This window comes from Rhinolophus sinicus, chromosome 11 (assembly GCF_057876585.1).
Source record: "Rhinolophus sinicus isolate RSI-liver-muscle chromosome 11, RSI-T2T, whole genome shotgun sequence".
Classification (NCBI taxonomy): Eukaryota; Metazoa; Chordata; class Mammalia; order Chiroptera; family Rhinolophidae; genus Rhinolophus; species Rhinolophus sinicus.
This window is the reverse complement of record NC_142511.1, coordinates 18170835-18193795: the sequence shown is the minus strand read 5'-3', so window position 1 is coordinate 18193795 and position 22961 is coordinate 18170835. Positions and strand designations below refer to the sequence as shown.

The window sequence follows — 22961 nt, the reverse complement described above, 5'->3', positions numbered from 1 at the left end:
AAAGAGTAGATCAGAAAATAGTATGACCAACACATAAGGAATTACAGAACACAGAGTAGTCACAGAGCACTGTCTGAGTAGTTACAGAAGGCTTCCCAGAGGTAAGGACAAACGAGATCTACAGAGCAGATGGAAATTAACAGAGAAACAAAAGAAGAAAGAACATTCCAGGCAAGAGATTGGCACATGCAAAATCATACAGGTGAAAATGAGGTTAATTCTGGAACTTGAATGTAGTTCAGTGCAGTGTGACTGAAACACAAACAGTGAGGGGAAATTTTGCAACAGATGACACAGAGGTAAGTACAGGCCAGAGCCTGCAGGAGAGCACGGTCTTATAAGCCATGTGAAGTAATTTAAACTTTATCCAAAAAGAACTCTTAGGAATGATGCAGAGTAAATTTGGACCGAAGATTTTTCTTCTTCTGAGTCCCAACAAAATAAACAAAAGAATAGAAAAAAAATCACAAAAATTCACCAACCACACACAAAAAAAGGGGTGCAATTTGATGCTTTAAACATTAAGACAGAGCTAAAGAAGGAACCAAAATATTCAGCCACTGTCTGTGCAGGTCTTTTTCCTACCCTCCTCCACCCACCAAAAAGAGAGAGAGAGAGAGAGAGAGAGAGAGAGAGAGAGAGAGAGAGAGCATTGATTTAAAAAAATTGAGATAATAAAATCCTACAAATGCTTACGACTACACCTCCCTACTGCTCATGTTTGGAGAAAAGTAGGCTAAGGGGGGATATCAGAAGCATGAAAAAAAATCTAGAGACAATCTCTGGAGAGTAGAAGCTCCTACCTACTAGTGCTAATTCTCAACAGAGGAGGGGAAACTGCTTAGGCCCCCACACTGAAAATGGTCTGGAAACCCAGGTTTGTTCCTCTAGGAACAAGATACATCCCCAACGAGGCAGGGCCAGCCATGGCACAGGACACGAACCAAATGCGAGAGGAGAAAAGCCATCTCTCGATGGGGCTCGAAAAGCCAGTCCTCTGACAAAGGCTCCCCACGGACCCAGCGAGCATCTCCCCTGCCAACCCCAGGCCTCCGGTGACAACAAGGAGGGACAGCGACGACACTCAGCCCTCAAGTCTTAGGTAACGTAGAAGCAGAGGCATGGGCTTACTGTTGTGTACCCGCCCCATCTTCTAAAGCTGTACCTACTGAATGCAATCTAACTGAATTTTGATGACTTGACTCACAGAATCATAGAATTTCAGAGCTAAAAAGAACCACCGAGATGACCGAGTACAATTCCTGAACCACCAGGTCAAGTGCCATGCTTCGCTTGGTACTGGCACAGCCTTTGGCACACTGCAGGCTTGCGATTCCCAACACCCTATAAGAAAAGTGCCCTGGCTGCTGACTTTATGAATTCTATGTCACTTTTATTATGTCCCTTCCCAACCCACTGAGAGCTGTGTTTCCCCTCTGCCTATCTCTGGCAGCGCTCTGCCTTTGGGTTGCACGCTTCAACTACAAACCAGGAAAAGAGATAATCAAGCTTGTTGAATTCTCTCTAAAAAGAAAGATAGATCAGGACTGCATCAGTCCTAGGAGGAAAAAACTTAAGCTCTATGACCATTTTATGTAGCCAGTTGTTCACAAGCCTTTTCAGCTTCCTTCCACTTTCTGTGAGTTAATTTGCTAGGTAAGTGACCTCCGTTTAAGCGATGGGATGGCATATGTGCTGGCAATTTCCTTCACAAGGTAAAACAAATGGCTGTAAAATAGAGTCTTCAAACAAATGAAGTACCATAATGACACCCAGCTCTCATTCATCTTAGGTACTTTCTCAAGCTGTAGTTTACTCATAGGTGATAAGTTTCCTTTTCCTGGACATTAGATTTCAGATGCCTGCAATGCAAGAAGTAAGCAAGAGTCTCCTGAGCTATGAGAAATACAGCTAGCGCAAGGTATGCTTGCTTTAGAGAAAGGACACTTCAGGGATTAAACAAGTTTCTTAGAAAAGGTGGCCAAAATAGCAAATTTATCTGATTTTCTTAATGTAGCTGATGGTAGCCAATAAGAAGATAGTTAAGGAAAGCCTGCTCAAGTCACACTAAAAAGGAAAGCTAACTCTCCTAATTTGTTGTAATTGTATATGTGCATATACAGATATAGATGTAGATGCACATAAACACACTTAAGAGGATAAAAAGCACACCAAGAATACGAGCGAATTCTATTGCATTGCTTAAGAGTCATAATTTCTAAACTTTTGAGCAACGGGGCGGGAGTGGGGAATCTTCAGCTTTCTATTTCCCAGTCCCCCAAACCTAAAATTTAAGAAAATGATAAGATTTGAAAACATTTCATCCTTTTCACCAAACTAGTTACTTGGCTGACTTAATACCATGAAAATGCAACTTCTGAAAACCAAAGACGATGCCTGGGGCAGACAAGTTTTCCCACCCTTCATAGATGAGTTTCTTTGTTGACTTGGCAGGGGGGGGGGGGGATGATTCTGCTTCATGCAAACACACTGAAGACAGAGGACTCTGAAGAAGGAAGGGAGTGAGAGGAGGCAAAGACAATGCTGAGCCAAGACCTTCCCACAGCACTGCAGGCTTTCCACTCAACACCTTAAAGATGCTTTAAAACAGCTGTTCTAGCACCATGGCTCAAGGGTGCTGCTGGGTTAGTAACCCTGTCAAATACACAAGCTACACTGCTAGCTCCATCTGCCTGTGCCTTTGAGTTAGAGGTCAGAGAGGGATGTAACAAGAACTAGAAGGCAACAAAATATCACTTCTGTTCTGTTTTTCTAATGAAAAGCCCTGTGAACAAGGCCCTTGTCTCCAACACTGTAGTTATGCTTCTAATAAAATGGTTCACAAATCTTAAAATTAATTTAATCGTCTAAATTTTTTTTAACTTTATTGAATCTTCTAACTTTCATGTTCAGTTTTATCTAAGACCTCATAAACTCCTGAGTTCGCATTTTACAGATAAAATGATTTTCCTGAGATTTCCTAGGTTTTCCCCCATCTCACTGCAAGTTCGTCAGTTGTGGGAACCATGTTTTAAGTCTGACTTTCCCAGCACAGTGTGTGAACTGGAGATGATATTGCCATAAATAGTCCTGAATAAACATTGAATGAGAGAAAGGCGATTCCCACACTGAGTCAGCCATTTTCTTTTTCCAAAAGATACCATGATAGATTGTCCAATAGAACAGCCCCAATCATAAATACCTGCAAGTACTGCTTTTTTGCATCACTTCCGCCCTGTGATAGCCAGACAGCTTGCAAAATCCATCATTGCTGTACACGATTGGCCAGTCCACTATCTGGGCATTCCCCAACACAAAGTTAGTATCTGTTAAAAAAAAAGAAGAAGAAGAAGAAAAAGAAGAGAAAAGAAAAGGGCACATGAGGCAAGACATTAGCTGAGATTCAATGAGGACATAAATAATGTCAAGTAAGCCAGGTAATTTTGCTTCCCTCCATAATAGTCTTTTAAACAGGAAAATGGCCCTTCAAGGAATACAAAAGAACAGTGCTTTAGAGTGAATATTTTGAATGCAAATACTAAGGTTACTATATCCCAAGAAGAAGTTAGCAAAGGAAGCATGCTTAACCAACCAACCAACCAACCAACCAACCAACGAATCCTGCAGAAATCCAGTGATTCCCATGAGACACGTCCTAGTTCAAATTTTTCATCTCAGTGAAAGTTAGTCTGGTAATATGGAGCAAGACACAACCCAAAGTAATTTCTCCTGGGCTCTATCCAGTATCTCAGGCTTGTCAGTCTTTTGGCTAGAAGCTACAGATCAGTCTTGTTGACCCTGATTAGCCTTCGCCCACCCTCAGAGAAGGCCTTGTTAGAGAGGCAGAGGAAGGGGGCACAGGATTGCCTCTTGAAACACACACGCCATAGACAGCCCTCCTCTTGGTGAGGAAGCGACTAGCTCCTCCTAATACCAGAGCTTCCTAGAGCCTGAGCCAGATGCTCCCAATGACAAACCCTTCTTGCTGATTTGGACATTTTGTAGCCCCAGAGGCTGTGTTGGGAAGCGCTTTCACAGAGCAGCAGCCCACCACTCACTTCACTGCGGGGATTAAGTAGGCCAGAGAAGTCTGCTGTTTAGTGTTCTCGCCACTTCCCACAGTTCTGAAGATCAACTCTTCAACGCTTTCTGTGCTCAGGAAACCAACTGTCCCTCTTTTCTTTCAAGACCTTAAATTAAGCAAATAATAGCCAGAACTTAAATGTAAACATTATTTTAGCTTGCTTCTCTCCTCTGCACAGAATCGTCACCCATTCCCAAAAAGAAAGAAAGGGAGGGAGGAGGGAGAACGAGAGAGAGGACAGGCATATACCTCTCTTTTGTTCTAAGCTGTATGGGGTTTTGTTTACAGACGTATGCAACTTTAAGTGAAATAATGGTGACACAGCATGTCCCCATTTAATTGGATGGTTAATTTTGTTCTAGTACAGCATTTACCATTTATTCACAGTATAGGTAACCATCCCTTCATCTATGTGGGGAGAAGTGGAGGAGGCAAAGGAAAGAGGAACAACTAAACCTAGTAATCTATTCTTGAGAATGCTTTGATCTATTTAAAAGGAAAATAAAACACAACTTTCATGAAGTTAATCTGTAAACATGCTAATTGTATAAATATACTTTTAATGAAAATCTACAGCCAGTTCTTCCTTCCATCTCCCCCATAGAAACCTAAGTGCAGGCATTCCTCAGAGAGATGAGGGTTCGGTTCCAGACCACCCCAATAAAGTAAATGTCACAATAGAACATGTCAGAAATTTTTTGGTTTCCCAGTGCATATAAAAGTTATGTTTATACTGTAATGTAGGCTATTAAATGTGCAATAGCATTATGTCCAAAAAGATAATGTACACATCGTAATTAAAAGACGCTTTATTTCTAAAAAATGCTACCATCATTTGATCCTTCAGTAAATGGTCATCTTTTTTTTTTAATTTTTTTATTAGTTTCAGGTGCACAAAACAATGTAAGTTAGATATTTCTCATTTATATCCCTCACACAGTGACAACCCCCTCCCCCATCCACTATCCCTCTGACATCGCACACAGCCATTACATTTCCACTGTCTCTATTCCTAATGCTGTACTCCACTTCTTGTAACTATATATATGTGTATATATATATATATATATATATATATATATATATATATATATATAATTGTAGTTGACATTCATTATTGTTCAGCTTTAGCTTCAGGTGTACAGTGCAGTGATCAGGCATCTACATCATCCCTGAGGTGGTCTCCCTAACGAGACAAGTGTCCATCAGATACCCTACAAAATCTTTACATTATTAATTACATTCCCCAAATTAATTTTCAAAACCCCGTGGCCATCTTGTGGTTACCGACTGTTTTCTAAACCCCTCACCATCCCCCTTATCCCCATCCCCCTCCCATCTAACAACCCTCAGTTTTTCCTCTATATCTCCGAGACTGTTTCTAATTAGTTCATTCATTTATGCTTTCCTTTAGATTCCACATATAAGTGAGATCATATGGTATTGTCCTTCTCTGTCTGACTTATTTCACTTAACATAATGTTCTCTAGGTCCATCCATGTTGTTGCAAATGGTAAGATTTCTTTCTTCTTTATGGCTGCGTAATACTCCATTGTATAAATGTACCACAGTTTCTTAATCCAGTCGTCTACTGATGGGCATTTCGATTTTTCCATGTCTTGACTATTGTGTATAGTGCTGCAATAAACATAGGGGCGCATAAATTTTTTTGGATTAGAGTTTTGGATTTCTCCAGATAGATAACTAGGAGTGGAATTGCTGGATCATTAGGTAGTTCCATTTTCAGATTTTTGAGATACCTCCATATTGTTTTTCATAGTGGCTGCACCAACCTCAATCCCACCAACAGTGCACAAGGGTTCCCTTTCCTCCACATCCGTGCCAGCACTTGTTGTTTGTTGATTTATTGATGATAGCCATTTTGACTGGGGTGAGGTGGTATCTCATTGTGGTTTTTATTTTCATTTCTTTGATGGTTAGTGAGGTTGAGCATTTTTTCATATGTCTGTTTGCCATCTGTATGTCCTTTTTAGAAAAATATCTCTTAATTTCCTCTGCCTATTTTTTAATTGGGTTGTTTGTTTTTTTGGAGTTGAGTCAAGTGAGCTTTTTATAAATTTGGGATGTTAACCCCTTATTGGATATATCATTGGCAAATATCTTCTCCCATTCAGTAGGATCCCTTTTTGTTTTATTGATGGTTTCCTTCGCTCTGAAAAAACTTTTTAGTTTGATGTAATCCCACATGCTTATTTTTTCTCTTACTTCCCTTGCCCAAGGGGATATATCAGTAAAAATCTTACTCCAGGTAATGTCTGTAAAGTTTCTTCCTATATTTTCTTCTAGGAATTTTATGGTTTCAGATCTTACATTTAAGTATTTAATCCATTTTGAATCTATTCTTGTATATGGTGTAAGGAAGTGGTCCAGCTTCATTTTTTTGCATATGTCTGTCCAGGTTTCCCAGCACCATTTATTGAATAGACTGTCTTTACCCCACTGTAAATTCTTGCTTCCATTGTCATAGATTAAATGACCATATAGGCATGGATTTATCTCTGGGCTCTCTATTCTGTTCCATTGATCTATGTGTCTGTTTTTATGCCAGTACCATGCTGTTTTGATTACTGTAGCCTTGTAGTATAATTTGATGTCAGGTATCATTATACCTCCCACTTTGTTCTTATTTCTCAAGATTGTCGAGGTTATCGGGGTCTCTTATGGTTCCATATAAATTTTAGGATTATATATTCTATTTCTGTGAAAAACATCCTTGGTAGTTTGATAGGAATTGCGTTGAATCTGTATGTTGCCTTAGGCAGTATGGACATTTTAACTATATTAATTCTTTCTATCCATGAGCATGGTATGTGTTTCCATCTATTTGTATCTTCTTTAATCTCTCTCTTCAGTGTCTTACAATTTTCTGAGTACAGATCTTCTTTGGTTAAATTTATTCCCAGGTATTTTATAGTCTTTGAAGCAATTGTAAATGGGATTTTTTTTTAATTTCTCCTTCTGATATTTTATTATTGGTATATACAAATGCAACTGATTTATCAATATTAATTTTGTACCCTGCTACTTTCCTAATTCATTTATCAGCTCTAATAGTTTCTTGGTGGAGTCTTTAGGGTTCTCTATATATAGTATCATGTCATCTGCATATGATGACAATTTTACTTCCTCCTTAGCAAATGGTAATCTTTTTGATGGTGGAAGATCTTGCCTCAATGTTGATGGCTGCTGACTGATCAGGGTGGTGGTTGCTTAAGGTTGGGGTGGCTGTGGCAATTTTTTAAAATAAGACAATAATGAAGCAGTTTACTGCAACAATTGATTCTTCTTTTCATGAACATTTCTCTGTAGCATGTGATGCTGTTTGATAGCATTGTACCCATAGTGGAACTTTTTTCAAATTGGGAGTTAATCCTCTCAAACCCTGCTGCTGCTTTATCAACTATATTTATGTAACATTCTAAACTCTTTGTTATTTCAACAACCTTCACAGCATCTTTGCCAGGAGTAGATTCCATCTCAAGGAACCATTTTCTTTCCTCATCCGTGAGACTCCTCATCTGTTAAAATTTTATCTTGAGATTGCACCAATTCAGTCACATCTTTAGGCTCCACTTATAATTCTAGTTCTCTTGCTATTTCCACCACATCTGCAGTCACTTCCTCCACTGAAGTTTTAAAGCCATCAAAGTCATCTATGAGGATTGGAATCAGCTTCTTCCAAACTCCTGTTAATGTTGATGTTTTGACTTCTTCCCATGAATCACAAATGTTCTTAACAGCATGTAGAATGGTGAATCCTTTTCAGGAGGTTTTCAATGTACGTTGCCCAGACCCATCAGATGAATCACTGTTTATGGCAGCTATCGCCTTACAAAATGTATTTCTTAAATAATAAGACTTGAAAGTTGAAATTACTCCTTGATCCATGGGCTGCAGAATGGATGCTGTGTTAGCAAGCATGAAAACAACATTAATCTCACTGTACATCTCCATCAGAGTTCTTGGGTGACCAGGTTCATTGTCAATGAGCAGTAATATTTTGAAAGGAATCTTCTTTTCTGCGCAGTAGGTCTCAACAGTGGGCTTAAAATATTCAGTAAACCATGATATCCTATTATCCAGGCTTTTTTTATTCCACTTATAGAGCACAGGCAGAGGGTTTTCAGATGGTAAATGAGCATTGGCTTCAACTTAAAGTCACCAGCTGCGTTAGCCCCTGCCAAGAGAGTCAGCCTGTCCTTTGAGGCTTTGAAGCCAGACATTGACTTTTCCTCTCTAGCTATGAAAGTCCTAGATGGCATCTTCTTCCATAGAGGCTGTTTCATCTACACTGAAAATCTGTTATGTAGTGCAGCCACCTTCTTGAATTATCTTAGCTGGATCTTCTGGAAAACTTGCTGCCACTCCTACATCAGCCCTTGCTCCTTCACCTTGCACTTTTATGTTATGGAGATGGCTTATTTTCTTAAACCTCATGAACCAACCTCTGCTAGCTTCAAACTTTTCTTCTGCAGCTTCTTCTCCTCTCTCAGCCTTCATGGAATTATAGAGAATTAGGGCCTTGCTCTAGATTAGGCTTTGGCTTAAGGGAATCTTGTGGCTGGTATGATCTTCTATCCAGACCACGAAAACTTTCTCCATATCAGCAATAAGGCTGTTTTGCTTCCTTATCATTCATGTGTTCACTGCAGTAACACTTTTAATTTCCTTCCAGAACTTTTTATTTGTTTCACAACTTGGCTAACTGTTTGACACAAGAGGCCAGCTTTCTGCCTGTCTTGGCTTTCAACATGCTTTTCTCACTAGCTTTTTATTTAAAGCGAGCAACATGTGACTCTTCCTTTTACTTGAACACTTAGAGGTCATTGTAGGGTTATCAACTGGCCTAATTTTGATATTGTTGTGTCTCAGGTAATAGGGAGGCTGGAGGTGAGGGAGAGAGAGTGGGGTGATGAATGGTTGGTGGAGCAGTCAGAACGCACACGACATTTATTGGTTAAGTTTGCCATCTTACATGGGTGCAGTTCATAGCACCCCAAAACAATCATAATAGCAACATCAAAGATCCAAATATTATAATAATGACAAAGTGTTAAATATTGTGAGAATTGCCAATAGAGAGAGAGACACAAAGTGAGCAAATTCTGTTGAAAAACTGGCACCATAGACTTGCTTAACGCAGGGTTGCTACAATAAAGTGAAGCACAATAAAATGAGGTATGCCTCTACTTTTTGAGTGCCCACTAGGTACCCAGCATAATGCAAGACCCTGGCAATATCCAGCTTGATGAGACATGATCCATGCCCTCCAAGGACTTATCAGGACAAACAGACATGAGCAACAACTAACTGAAAAAAAAACAGGTAAGAAAATGATTAACTCTGAGGGAGGTACAGGACTGTGATTCAGAGGGGTCACACTTGAACTTGCTCTAGGCGAGAAGGATGAGTAAGATTCAGTTAAACGTTTTGAATGCCTAAGAGGCAACTACTAGGAATTAAAATATGATGCCGGCCTTTGGTGAACTCAAGAAGCTGTAGGACTTGGGCATAGGACCTAGCATGAGCAAAGGTCTGGCAGCGTGAAATGCATGGCAGACTGGTGTAGACACACAAATGGTAGCCGGAAAGGAGATGAGCCTGAAGACCAAACAGAGAAGGGTCTTCAAGCTCAAGATCTTTCACTTGGTCCTAGAGACAGAGTAACTCTTCATGTTACTCTTCTCTCCCTGAATAAACTCACATTTCTTGAACTGAACAACTAAGCTTTAAAAGAAGTACAATATTAACTAAATTACCCCAAGGTGCACATGAAGTCTAGTCAGTGTAACTATTTCTCTTGACTCCTGAAACTGTAATTAATTTCCATCAGAAGACCTAGAGTAAGAGGAAAAAACTAAGTGAACATTTTCATGGCTAATGCCCCACTGAGATTATGTTTTAGGAGGGAAGAATAAACAGTTATAGATAATAGTTTGACAACATGTATTTATTTTCTTTCCTATCCTATGCCTCACTAAAATAAAAGTAAATGAATTAAAAGGGTAAAAATCTACACACACACACAAAAAATAGAGTAAAAAAAAATCAACAGAAAAAAATGACTATGGAAGAAGCAGAAAAAATACAGGAAACAAAGAACTTCTTTAAAAATCCCTGATTAGTATACTCAGAGAGATTCAAGAGATATTGCATCCATAAAAAATAGAATTACAGGGGGAAAAAATCCATAAGAGAAAAAACAAGAATTCCTGCAAACTAAAAGTGAGTAACAATTAAAAATTCAACATAAATGAAGTCTCAGAGTGTAGTACAGAAAGAGAAAGAGACAAGAAACATAAGAAAAAAAATAAAACATAGAGGATCAACCCAAGAGCAGGAACAACATGCATCCTAATTGGGAAAACACAAAGAATAACATGAGAAAAGACCAGAAGACTTTTTTAAAAATTAAAATAATGGTATTTTCAGGTATGTAAAGACCTAGTAAATTTATTTCCCATGTGTTCTTTCTTAGGGAGTTACTTCAGGATGTGTATCAGCAAAAATGAGGACGTAAAGCAAGAAAGATGACAATATGGGAACGAGGGGAAAAGTGGTTCTAAATGTAGAAAGTAGGGAAGAAAGCTAATAGAAAGCATTCAGTATGAACTGGTTTAAAGAAGTTGCAGAAGAGAGTTATCTAGGGATAAACAACATAAAAATTCAATGAAGGTATATAATTTGGGGGACAGGAAAAGAAATTAGAAGCATCAAAAAAATCTATTCACGAGCAACTATATGCCAACAAATTAGACAATCTGGAAGAAATGGATAAATTTATATAAGCATACAATCTTCCAAGGATAAATCAAGAAGAAACAGAAAATCTGAACAGACCAATTTCTACCAATGAAATTGAATTGGTAACCAACAAGCTCCCAACAAACAAAAGCCCTGAACCAGATGGCTTCACAGGTGAATTTTACCATTCAAAAAAGAATTATCACCTATTCTCCTCAAACTATTCCAAAAAATCCAGAAGGAGGGAAAGCTCCCAAGCTCATTTTACAAGGCCACTACCTGATCCCAAAACCAGACAAACACATTACACAAATAGAAAACTATACGCCAATATCCCTAATGAACATAGATGCAAAATCCTCAACAAAATATTAGCAAACTGAATTCAGCAATACATTAGAAAGTTCATACAACACTATCAAGTGAGATTCATTCCTGGTATACAAGGTTGGTTCAATATCTGCAAATCAATTAACATGATACACCACATTAACAAAATGAAAAATAAAAATCATATGGTCATATCAATAGATGTAGAAAAAGCATTTGACAAAATCCATCATCCATTTATGATAAAAACTCTTAGCAAAGTGGGAATAGAGGGATCGTATCTCAACATAATAAAGACCAATATATGATAAATCCACCGCTAACATCACACTCAATGAGGAAAAGCTAAAACTATTCCCCTTAAGATCAGGAACAAGACAGGGTTGCCCACTTTCACCACTTTTATTCAACATAGTTCTGGGAGTTCTAGCCACAGCAATCAGACAAGAAAAAGAAATAAAAGGCATCCAAATTGGAAAAGAGGAAGTAAAATTGTCATGATATGCAGATGACATGAATCTATATATAGAGAACCCCCACAGACTCCACCAAAAACTATTAGAACTGATGAATGAATTTAATAAAGTATCAGGTACAAAATTAATATTCAGAAATCAGTTGCATTTGCATACATCTATAACAAACTATCAGAAGGAGAAATTAAGAAAACAATCCCATTTGCAATTGCTTCAAAAACAGGAAAAAATACTTAAAAATATATTTAACCAAGGAAGGAAAAGACCTGTACTCAGAAAATTATAAGACATTGACGAGAGGAATTAAAAAAGATACAAATAAATGGAAACATATACCATGCTCATGGATAGGAAGAATTAATATACTTACAATGTCCATACTACCTAAGGCAATATGTAGATTCAATGCAATCCCTATCAAATTACCAATTTTTCACAGAACTAGAACATATAATCCTAAAATTTATATGGAATCATAAAAAACCCCAAATAGCCACAGCAATCTTGAGAAATACGAACAAAGTGGGAGGTATCATGCTACCTGACAACAAATCATACTACAACTCTATAGTAATCAAAACAGCATGGTTTTGGCATTAAAACAGACACATAGATCAATGGAACAGAATAGAGAGCCCAGAAATAAATCCATGCCTATATGGTCATTTAATCTATGACAATGGAAGCAAGAATTTACAGTGGTGTAAAGACAGTCTATTTAATAAATGGTGCTGGGAAACCTGGACAGACATGTAAAAAAAATGAAGCTGGACCACCTTTTTACACCATATATAAAAATAAATTCAAAATGGATTAAAGACTTAAATGTAAGACCCGAAACCATAAAACTCCTAGAAGAAAACATAGGAAGTAAATTCACAGATATTATCCTTAGTAATATTTTTACTGATATATCTCTTGGAAAAGGGAAGCAAAAGAAAAAATAAACATGTGGGATTACATCAAACTAAAAAGTTTCTTCACAGCAAAGGAAACTATCAATAAAACCAAAAGGCATCCTACTGAATGGGAGAAGACATTTGCCAATGATGCATCTGATAAGGGGTTAATATGCAAAATTTATAAAAAACTTATACAACTCAACACCAAAAAAAAAAAAGCCAAATAAAAAAATGGGCAGAGGACATGAAGAGACATTTCTCTAACGAGGACATACAGATGGCCAACAAACATATGAAAAAATACTAAACATCACTAATCATTAGAGAAATGCAAATTAAACTACAATGAGACAAACCCCTCCCTCCGGTCAGAATGACTATCATCAATAAATCAACAAACGACAAGTGCTGGCAAGGATGTGGAGAAAAGGGAACCCTTGTGCACTGCTGGTGGGATTGCAGATTGGTGCAGCCTCTATGGAAAACAGTATGGAGGTACCTCAAAAAATTGAAAATGGAACTACCTTATGATCCAGCAATTCCACTCCTGGGTATCTATCCAAAGAAATCCAAAACACCAATTTGAAAAAAATATGTGAACCCCTATGTTTATTGCAGCACTATACACAACAGCCAAGACATGGAAACAACCGAAATGCCCATCTATATACGACTGGATAAAGACACTGTGGTACATTTGTACAACGGAGTATTGCTCAGCCGTAAAGAAAAATGAAATATTACCACTTGCAATGACGTGGATGGACCTAGAGAACATTATGCTAAGTGAAATGAGTCAGACGGAGAAAGACAAATACCATATGATCTCACTTATATGTGGAATCTAAAGAACAGAATATACTAACAAACAAAACAGAAATAAACTCAGAGATATAGGGAAAAAAACTGATGGTTGCTAGGTGGGAGTGGGGGTGGGAGAGAAGGTAAAGGGATTAGAAAGCACAGATTAGTAATCACAATATTGTCACGGGGATATGAAATAGAGTTTGAGGAACATAATCAATAATTTTGTAAAGATTTTGTAGGATGCCAGATGGGTACTGGACTTATTAGGGAGACCACTTCCTAGACTGTGTAGATACCTGACCACTGTGCTATACACCTGAAGCTGAAGTTGAATAATACTGAATATCAACTATAATTAAATACATAGAAAGAGAATCACAGGATGTGGAGTACAGCACAGGGAATATAGTCAATGGAATTATAACAACGATATATGATGTCAGAGGGGTAGTAAATTGGGGGGGTATCACTTTGTGAGGGTTGTAAATATCTAACTGTTACATTGTTTTGTATAATGGAAACAGGTAAGATAAAAATATACTATATTTTCCGCATTACATCTGACTTGATAACAATGCTGGTAAATTCTTATATAACAACAAAAAAATTTGTGAAAGAAGAGAAACCAAAATACACTATGTCATATCATTGTCATAATAATATAAACACCATATTAACTTCCAATTTGTAAAACCAACACACAGTCAAAGTATGGAATATTTCATTATAAGTGTCTGAATATAACCTCATTGATTCTGACATTGTAAAAATATAAATGATAAGCTTAGAAAAGAGAACAATCATGAGATGATGTCTAGAGCTGACATAATAAAAAAGAAAGGTATTAATGTTTTACTTTAAGTTGCAAAAATAACCAATAAGGGAGAAATATAATCTTAGGAGAAAGGGCAGAAAGTAAATAAAGTGAACTAAGAACTCAGCTAAATTAACAGAAGCCACCAGATAATAACTAAAATTGATAAATCCAGAAATAGTTGTGATGCATGTTATTTAGAGACATGGTAGAAACCATAAGAAAAAGCAACTAAAATTAGAACACGTGTCCTCTGGTGAGCAGGATGGGCAAAGGGACAAGGCATAGGAGAGTTGTTTTTATTTATAAGCTCTTCAGTTTGATTTTTCTAACCATGAACACATACTACTTTGATAAAAATAAGTGTTCTTAATTTTTAATGAATATAATAGGAAGATGAAGTTAGTGATTAAATTTTTCATTTACTAAAAAGTGAGAACAGGATATATTTCAAGCTCCAGGTATCACTGCAATTCCTCATAAAAGCATTCCGGTCATTCTTTAAAGGTGTTCATCATTCCTCAACCATTCCCACTGTCCCTGGAGTGCATACCTACAACCTTATCTGGGAAAAACCAAGTCCACTAGCATCTTCAGGGACTTTAGAAAGGAAACAGAAAAATAGAAAGTGCCCTAGGATTAGAATCATCAGCCTATTGACCATCCACTCGGAGGAGTTCTCATCATAGAATTTAAAATTCCAACATAGTGTCCTCTCATTACTAACCCAAGCAAGAAATTATAGCTTCCAGGGAGCAAGGTTCCCACTAGGTTAAAGAAGGTCTAGGCATTTCCATTTAACCCAAGGACTTGTGTGAATAGAGGAAAGAATATTAGTACCAGTCAGAAAGTAATCTACCTCCAAAAGGAAAGCCATCTCCCTTCCCCCCCTCTGCTGCCCCCCACATGTGCATACCCTGCTCTGATTGGCTGGAAAAGGCCATATTCTGGATTATCTTCAATTTATAAACTACAACTAAATAACCTGAAAATTATCTTCCCAACCACAACCTGTGATAAGTTGGTGGCTACCCATACAAATACTATATATCACATGAATGAGGTAGGTGTGATCAAAAATTATGGTGAATGTTTAAATTAAAAATTTTATTACAGTAAAAGACACATTGCCATTAGTCCTCGTCAAAATACTCCCCCTCGCTTTGAACACACTTATCCCATCGTTCTTGCCACTTTCTGAACCAGTTCTGGAAGTCCTCTTTCGTGTCTTTAGTTGCACTGTCGTGGCTGCCTCGATGTCCTGAATCATTTTGACTTTGGGGAAGAGCCAGAAGTTGCACGGTGCCAGATCCGGTGAATAAGGTGGATGAGGACACACCGTAATGTTTTTATTTGACAGAAATTGCCATATACCAGAAGTGATGTGTGACATGGAACATTGTCATGATGGAGGATGAAACCATTTGCCCGTTTCATGTTAATGTGTCGTTCATGATCCATGATTTATAGCACACTTTTAAAACACCATAGCTCTCAACTGTAGCTCACACCCAACTGTCTGCACCGAACAAGTTGAAACTTGTCACACACTGTTACAAAGGTTCGACACGCCACTTCCCGTATTGAAGATCCCTGCCTTTCCATTGGCTCTCTGCAGCATTCATCATATTTTCTGATCACAACAGAATGCTCCATGTGACAAATTACTTCTGGTACGGCAATTTGTGTCAAATAAAAACATTACGGTGTGTCCTTAATGTTTTCACTGGATATGGCACCGTGCAACTTCTGGCTCTTCCCCAAAGTCAACTATGACCATGAAAGGTAAACATTTTGAATCGATTCAGGACATCGAGGCAGCCATGACAATGTAACTAAAGACACTCACAAAAGAGGACTTCCAGAACTGCTTCAGAAAGTGCCAAGAATGATGGGATATGTGTGTTCAAAGCAAGGGGAAGTATTTTGAGGGGGATTAATGGCAATGTGTCTTTTACTGCAATAATTTTTTTTTATTTAAACATTCACCATATTGTTTGATCACACCTCATATCACCAGGAACTAAGGGATTCCACATAAGCTATATTCCAAGTAGTAATGAGAATAGGTATCACTTATTGATATTTATTCTGTGCCAGGCTCTGTACAAAGTACTTTATCATATATTAAGTGGGGTTTTTTGACCTTTACAACAATCTTTGTGAGGCGGTATTACTTTACTGAATGAAGTCTCATGGATTTCATTTTATTCAGGAAGAAACTGAGCTTCTGAGGACAGAGTCAGTTATAGTAGCTTAGAATTGACTTTGTCCCTGGGTCTACCTGACTTCAAAGTCCATGCTTTTAATCTTTGTATTACATAGTTTCCTTCTTATTCCACTAAATACTAAAATGGACACATTCCTATGAAAATCTTTATAACACCTAATATTTTCGTGGCTTCCTATAAAAATACTAAGTATAATAAGACCTTTAATTAATGAGCCAATATTACCATTTCTATCATATATTATGATGCTCTCAGGAAATACTGACAGGGGTAGAAGTAATGGCTCCTCCCCTAAATGCTCAGGCTCTCCTGTTAGTCTTTGCAGTGTTTTGTCTCTTCCCTCACTTGCAAACTATCACCTCTTACTTCTTAAAACTTAGTGTACTGACCTATTTCTGTAACAATCCTGCTTCCACACAATGATAGAAGAGGAGGAGAGAAAGGGGAGACTTTGTGCCTGGATCCCCATTTGATACTCAGGGGTGGGAAAGAGCACCACACCACACTGGGGACTCAAAGTGCTGCACAGCAAACCAGGCCCACGTTACTACTACTGAGCCTCCCTCAGCTCTCCTGGGGTGTGCAAAGAATCCAGAAATTCCAAACTGCCTGCTGCTGCTGAAGTTGCATGAGCAGATGGTTATCACAGTGGAGTGAGGTGACCAAAGGTAATGTTTTCTCCAATGTCCATGCCTAAGATCAACTTGGGGATTCAGGCAAATACCAGAGGTGAACTGCAGGGCCAGTGACAGCCTAGATTAGATCAAGTTACACACACATACAGAAAGGTTGAGGTGGGCGGGGGTGGGGGGGATTGATTATGTGTTGGGTTGGAACAGAGCAGCACGTTCTATTCAATCCAAAGAATGGAACACAAATTCACTAGCTGCAAACCTGGGTGACCAACACACCCGCGGTCATTGCCAGCGACCCAAGGAACTAGAGGGGGGAAATAAGGCCCCAGAGGTCACGCAAGTGCTTGGCTCCTCCCCACACACCATCTTGGACAGAAGCAATTAGATGGGTAGAATTGGCATCTGAACCCAAGAAAGACTGAGTTACCCAAAAAGACAACTTGAACTGGAAAAGCTTGAAATACCACTAACCGGGAAGTTCAGCGTCCCCCCCTAACTAGTCTCCCCTTGCTGTTCAGTGAAGTGGTAGCTTGTAAGGGAGAGGTGATCTGTTAAATAAAGAAGTAAACCGAGGTGGGTCTGAGTCAATTTGCCACCATGCCTCCAGAAGTATGTCTGCAGTAAGAACAGACAGGCTCAGAAAGTGGGAATCTTCTGAAGAAAGTACATAAAATTCGGTGAAAGGACTCCGTGACAGCAACTTTGCTTACCCAAGGCCTCTTAATTCCTCCAGGTGCTTGGCTACATCCCTGCTGGTTAAGAACACCAAACAGAGGGCTCTCGTGAAGTGAAACAGACTTTCTAGCCAAATGAAGCAATGTGTGTGTTCCACATCCAAACATAAACTACTCTGGGATTATTTACTGTTTCCAAACTCTGTAAATGAAAACTTATTTTGAAGCCAAGCAAAATTTAATTAGGAAAGTAACCCACTGCATGGACCAAACATAATCTCCCAAGTTGGCATCAATATTGGCCTGATCTGGATACAAGATATTGGAGAGTTTAAACTGAGAAATGTTAGGGGACCTGCCATTCTCTACTGATAAAGAAGACATCGCCATCATCATCAAGACAACATGATTTAATAGTCACTGGATCATTATCTCATGAGTTAGACAGACACTAGTGTTAACCAATTTTTACAGATACTGAAAGAGGGCTTAGCAAATTGAAGGAAATTTTCTTAGGTCATGCAACTAGTAGTAGAGCTGGGACTGTCTAATGCTGTATTTAGTCAGGATTCTCCACAGAAACAACCAATAGGAGATACATACGTAAAGAGATTTATTGTAAGAAATCAACTCATGTGATTATGAAGGCTGACAAGTCCCCAAAGCTGCAGTTGGCCATCTGGAGACACAAGAGAACCAATGGTACAGTTCAAGTTTGAGTCTGAAGGCCTGAGAACCAGGAGACCTAATGATATAAGTTCAAGTCCAAAGGCTGGCAGTCTCAAGACCGAGAAAGAGCCAATATTTCAATTCAAATCCAAAGTCAGGGGGAAAAAGAAATACGTCCCAGCTCAAAATCAGGCAGGAGGAATTCCCTCTTATTCAGGGAAGGGTCAGCCCTTTTGTTCTCGTCAGGCCTTCAACTGATTGGATGACCCTCTCCCTCTACAATCTGCTTTATTAAGTCAGTCCACCAATTTAAATATTAAACTCATCCAAAAACATGCTCACAGAAACACCCAGAATAATGTTTGATCAAATATCTGGGCATCTCAGTCAAGTTGACACATAAAACTAACCATCACAAACACCAAAGCCAATGCTCTTAACTATATCACATTCTATAATAATCTTTCATAGAGTGTAGAACGATAGCTCACAAATCCTGCAGCTCTGCCAAACCTAGAGTATCAAGGAGTTTGAAGGAGCTGCAGGATAGAGTACCTCTCTAAAGCTCTACTTCGACAAAGAGTTTTTATGAGGTCAACACTTATCCTTCCACACCTGAGAAAAGTATCTATCTACCCCCAGAAAGAAGTATTGTAATGAGTGTTTTCGAAACCTTTCTTTATCCCCTCACTTATACCTCCCTAAATAGACTGACCAGCCATCAGTAGGTATCCCACGAGCAAAAGGAATCCACTCTGCGTCCTGGCTTCTCAGATGTGCCTGCGCCCCAGTGTCGTGGGGAAAGAGAGGGTTTGAGCTACTTGTCTCCTTGTGATACTTAGAACCCACTTGTGACAGGCCTGCCAGCCCTGTGCTGTGTCAGCGCCAGTTTCTTGGCCTGGGAGTAGGTCCATAGCTCATGATCCAGAAGCCAAAGTCTAGGCTTGAGGAGGAAAACAGACGGCACCGCCATGTTCTCCAATCCAGTGTAACAGTAATAAAGCAGAGACTGTATTTTGACCCTCACTGGACTCCTTCAGACAGTCTTCAATTGAGTAAAAACCTGGAGGAACGAGGCTAAAGTGGGCTTCAACACATTAACAAAGATCAAAGCTCCAAGATCCCAAAGAATATTGAGACATCATCCACTTTCCTGCCTCCTGGCACTGCCAAATTACAACGGCGAGAACATTTACAAAATAGCTACAGAGAAAGAGGCAACATAATCTCTTCCAGAACACTGCTGGGGATTTGTGAGTCCTCTTCACTTTCTCTCTGCCTTTTAAAAAAACAAAACAAACAAACAAACAAAAACAATGTAGAAGAACCTAGGCCCTTACACATCTTGGGCCCTCAACTCTGTAATAGCTGGTACAGTCAGGCATCACTAAAGAGAGTTGAGTGTTTATAAGCACCATCAACACTGGTAGCCCCCCAATAACTGTGCTTCCTTGCATGTATGACCTTATTTAATCCTTTCCCCTTGAATCTGAGTGGGTCTGTGGTTTGTTTCAACCAATAAACTTCAGGAGAATGGATGCCATGTCGATCCCAGGCCTAAGCATCAAAGCCTAGAAGCTTCTGTGGCAGCACTCTTGGGAGGCTGAGCTGCCCTGTGAGAAGTCCAGCTGTACAAGCAGAAGCCACCTAGTGAGAAAGGCACTGAGATTACTTGGAGCAGCTCTAAGGAAGCTAGTCAACAATGAAAACCAATGGAAGAATGAGGGATAAAAGACATCTTTCCCCTTGCCCTCCCCCAGCAATCCTTAGGGATCCCAGAGAACCATTTGAAAGAGCACCAATGGGGACAACAAGGTGGGTTCTAGTGGTGGTGTTCCCCTAAAGAGCTGTGTGGGTACGTTGCTTCAGCTCCATGGGTCTCAGCGGGGGCAAACTAGACGATCTCCACGCTTCTGGCAGCAATAAATGTTGACTCCCTAAGGAACTGGATTCCTAATAACAAATCAGATGCACCTCTGCAATCTGCAAACCGCCCACCCACATGGAGTAATCAACCAGTCACTCTCCTGAAATACCATGTCTCTAAAGGCTGGGCTCTGTAGAGCACAGGTCACTTTAAAAATAGCAGAAACACCTTCTAAACTTAAGTGGGAAGTGACACTCATATTTCAGGTGAACCATGTTATATTGGGGTTTTGCTCTATGGAATTATTTGATGATGTGATGTGCAGTGTGAAATAAAAATGTACTCCATGATCAAGGGATTCTACAGTAGAAATAGATTACATGATATGTAATCTACACAGTTATATACATAGTTAGTTAAAATACCTAACTGTGTCTTTGGAATCAGTAAAATCCAGGTAAGATACATGCTCTTGACTGTATATATAGAGAGAGAGGGTGCCAAAAAAATGCATATACATTTTAAGAAAGGAAAAAACTATTAAAATTGTAATACTGAATATATACCGATAACAAAAGACGAATACAAGCCACGTTTGACTTCTGCAATTACAAGAGGTGCTCAAAGTGGTTACCGTCAGCGTCCAGACACTTCTGATTATGGTGAACTACTGCTTGAGCAACGTTGACCAAAGTGTCCACTTGCACAGTTTTTTTGGCACCCCCGGTATATATAGCTTTTGCAGGTAGAATGTGTAACTTCTAATCAGCCAGTGGTTTATTCTGAAGCACCAAGCCTGCCTCCAAATTCACATGTTCTGAACTGATCGAGTCTCTCCTACATTGTTCATAAGATGTGTGGGTTCGACCTGGCTGCCCTTGCCATGATTTATTCATTGGCTCTCATCTGAAAGTTCCCCGTTTCTCCAGGTCTTTGATGCAAATTAGCCAGATTCTACTTCCTCCCTCTGATGCCACTTTTTACCCACTAGAGTCTTTACCAGCACGAGTGCAAGCAATTAAATGTAAGGTTTCCTAAATTCAATCTTCCTCATCCCACACACAATTTTCCTCCTTATAGAATAAACCAAACATTTCTCTAAAAATTGGAAAGATTCCCTTCCCCCACCATGTGCAGTTTCTTCAGCTGGTGGGTCATGGGCCAAACTACACTGCAGTAGTCAGATGTGTGAAAATAATTCCAAACCTACCATTTGCCCATAAAATAAAATGGAGATATTCTAAAAAGAAATGATTAGAAAACTGCTTTTCATCATAATTACCACAAATAACAAAGGAGAAACTAACGAAAGCAATGACTTAGAAAAGTGACTCAGTTTGGGCCATTACACAGATCAAAGCTACATTCAGAAAGCAATTCATGCAAATTTATTGTTCCCTGCTAACACTGGTTATTCAGAGGGCTACAGTAAGTATTTTACAATGTAGTTCTAGTAATTTATTTTACTTAGAAGAGAACACGTCCTCATGACATTCTATAATGCTATAGATTACTAAGGATATCAGTGTTCTTACAAAAAGCAAGTTTGAGTAAAAATATTTTTTCCTTTCTTTGAAAACAATAGAAAACTAATGATTGAGAGCAACAATAAGAACATGAGGTTTGTCTTATATGCACTAGACAAACACAAGGAAACAATAGTTTGATTTGCCTGAACCTAAATAAAATCCGTACCAGAAATTAACTAAAAAAAAAAAAAAAAAAACAGATCAAGATTTGGTAATACTGGTGAGACTGGTAGAGGATGGGATTAGAAACAAGAAGTGAAGTCAGTATAATGCACCTTAATAAAACATCTAAAATCTTAATATCAGCAAAAGCCACTTGGTGGCTCTACTGTGTTCTTCAACAGTAAAATCCCATGAAAATTACTCTTCTAAATTGTCAAGCGCCCAATCTTTGCACAATACGTACTGAACTCCCTAGAGAGTCCATAGTTACTTGCTTTGTTATTTGATTTTAATATCCTACATAAATAGATTTTTGATTAAGTCAGTAAATTACAATAGGGAGAGAGATTTCAATTTCAAAAGCAAACTCAAACACTGCATTTACTGGGTAGTTACCCCTAAGCACATGGTTTCCAAAACATGACCTCCATCTTCATTCGGCATCAAATTAAAGGATTTTAAAACAATAAAAACAGAGGAATCCATTTCACAAGCAGTATAGAAGAGAATAAGAATATACTTGAAATTGTGTTAGAAATATAAAGACTTTTTTACTAGTCGATGACAGTTTACTTAATAAATAAGAGGTCAGTGATATGTTGAATTACTTCTAAGAAACATTTATTTGTGTAATCACTTGATAAAAAAATTCATTCCCAGAACTCAGAAAAAAAAATAAGGTGACTCAAATCAAGTAATATCAAAATATTAAATGATACTAGAAAAAGATGTTTTAAGTTCGTTTTACATGTGTCTCCTCTGTTATTTTAAAACTTTTTTGGTAAACAGCTCAGTAAGGCTAGGCTATAGCACCGGAGTCTCAGAGCAACTCAGTTTAATACAACAAACATTTAAGTATCTACTTGATCCCAGACATGGAAGGAGTGCAGGGGACATATCTGTCCATTTGAAAGCTATGCCCAACTTCCCCACCTAGCTTTGTCTGTCCCACTCTACATAGCATGTAACTCCGTATCCCGCTCTCACCCCAGGCTCCAGTCACAGCAAACTAGACC

At 38.7% G+C, this 22961-nt stretch overlaps 1 protein-coding gene across 3 annotated transcripts in view; it reads right to left on the bottom strand.

The window, feature by feature from the left end:
* Positions 1 to 22961, bottom strand: part of KCNH1 (potassium voltage-gated channel subfamily H member 1) — a 331725-nt gene that overhangs the window by 296831 nt on the left and 11933 nt on the right. For 2 of the 3 annotated variants that reach the window (XM_074322079.2, XM_074322080.2), the window contains exon 2: positions 3203 to 3326. The exons of the other annotated variant lie outside the window; for it this stretch is intronic. In XM_074322079.2, the coding sequence (XP_074178180.1) occupies positions 3203 to 3326 (124 nt within the window). The remainder of the gene's footprint in view (positions 1 to 3202; positions 3327 to 22961) is intronic. 3 annotated transcript variants of the gene reach the window in all.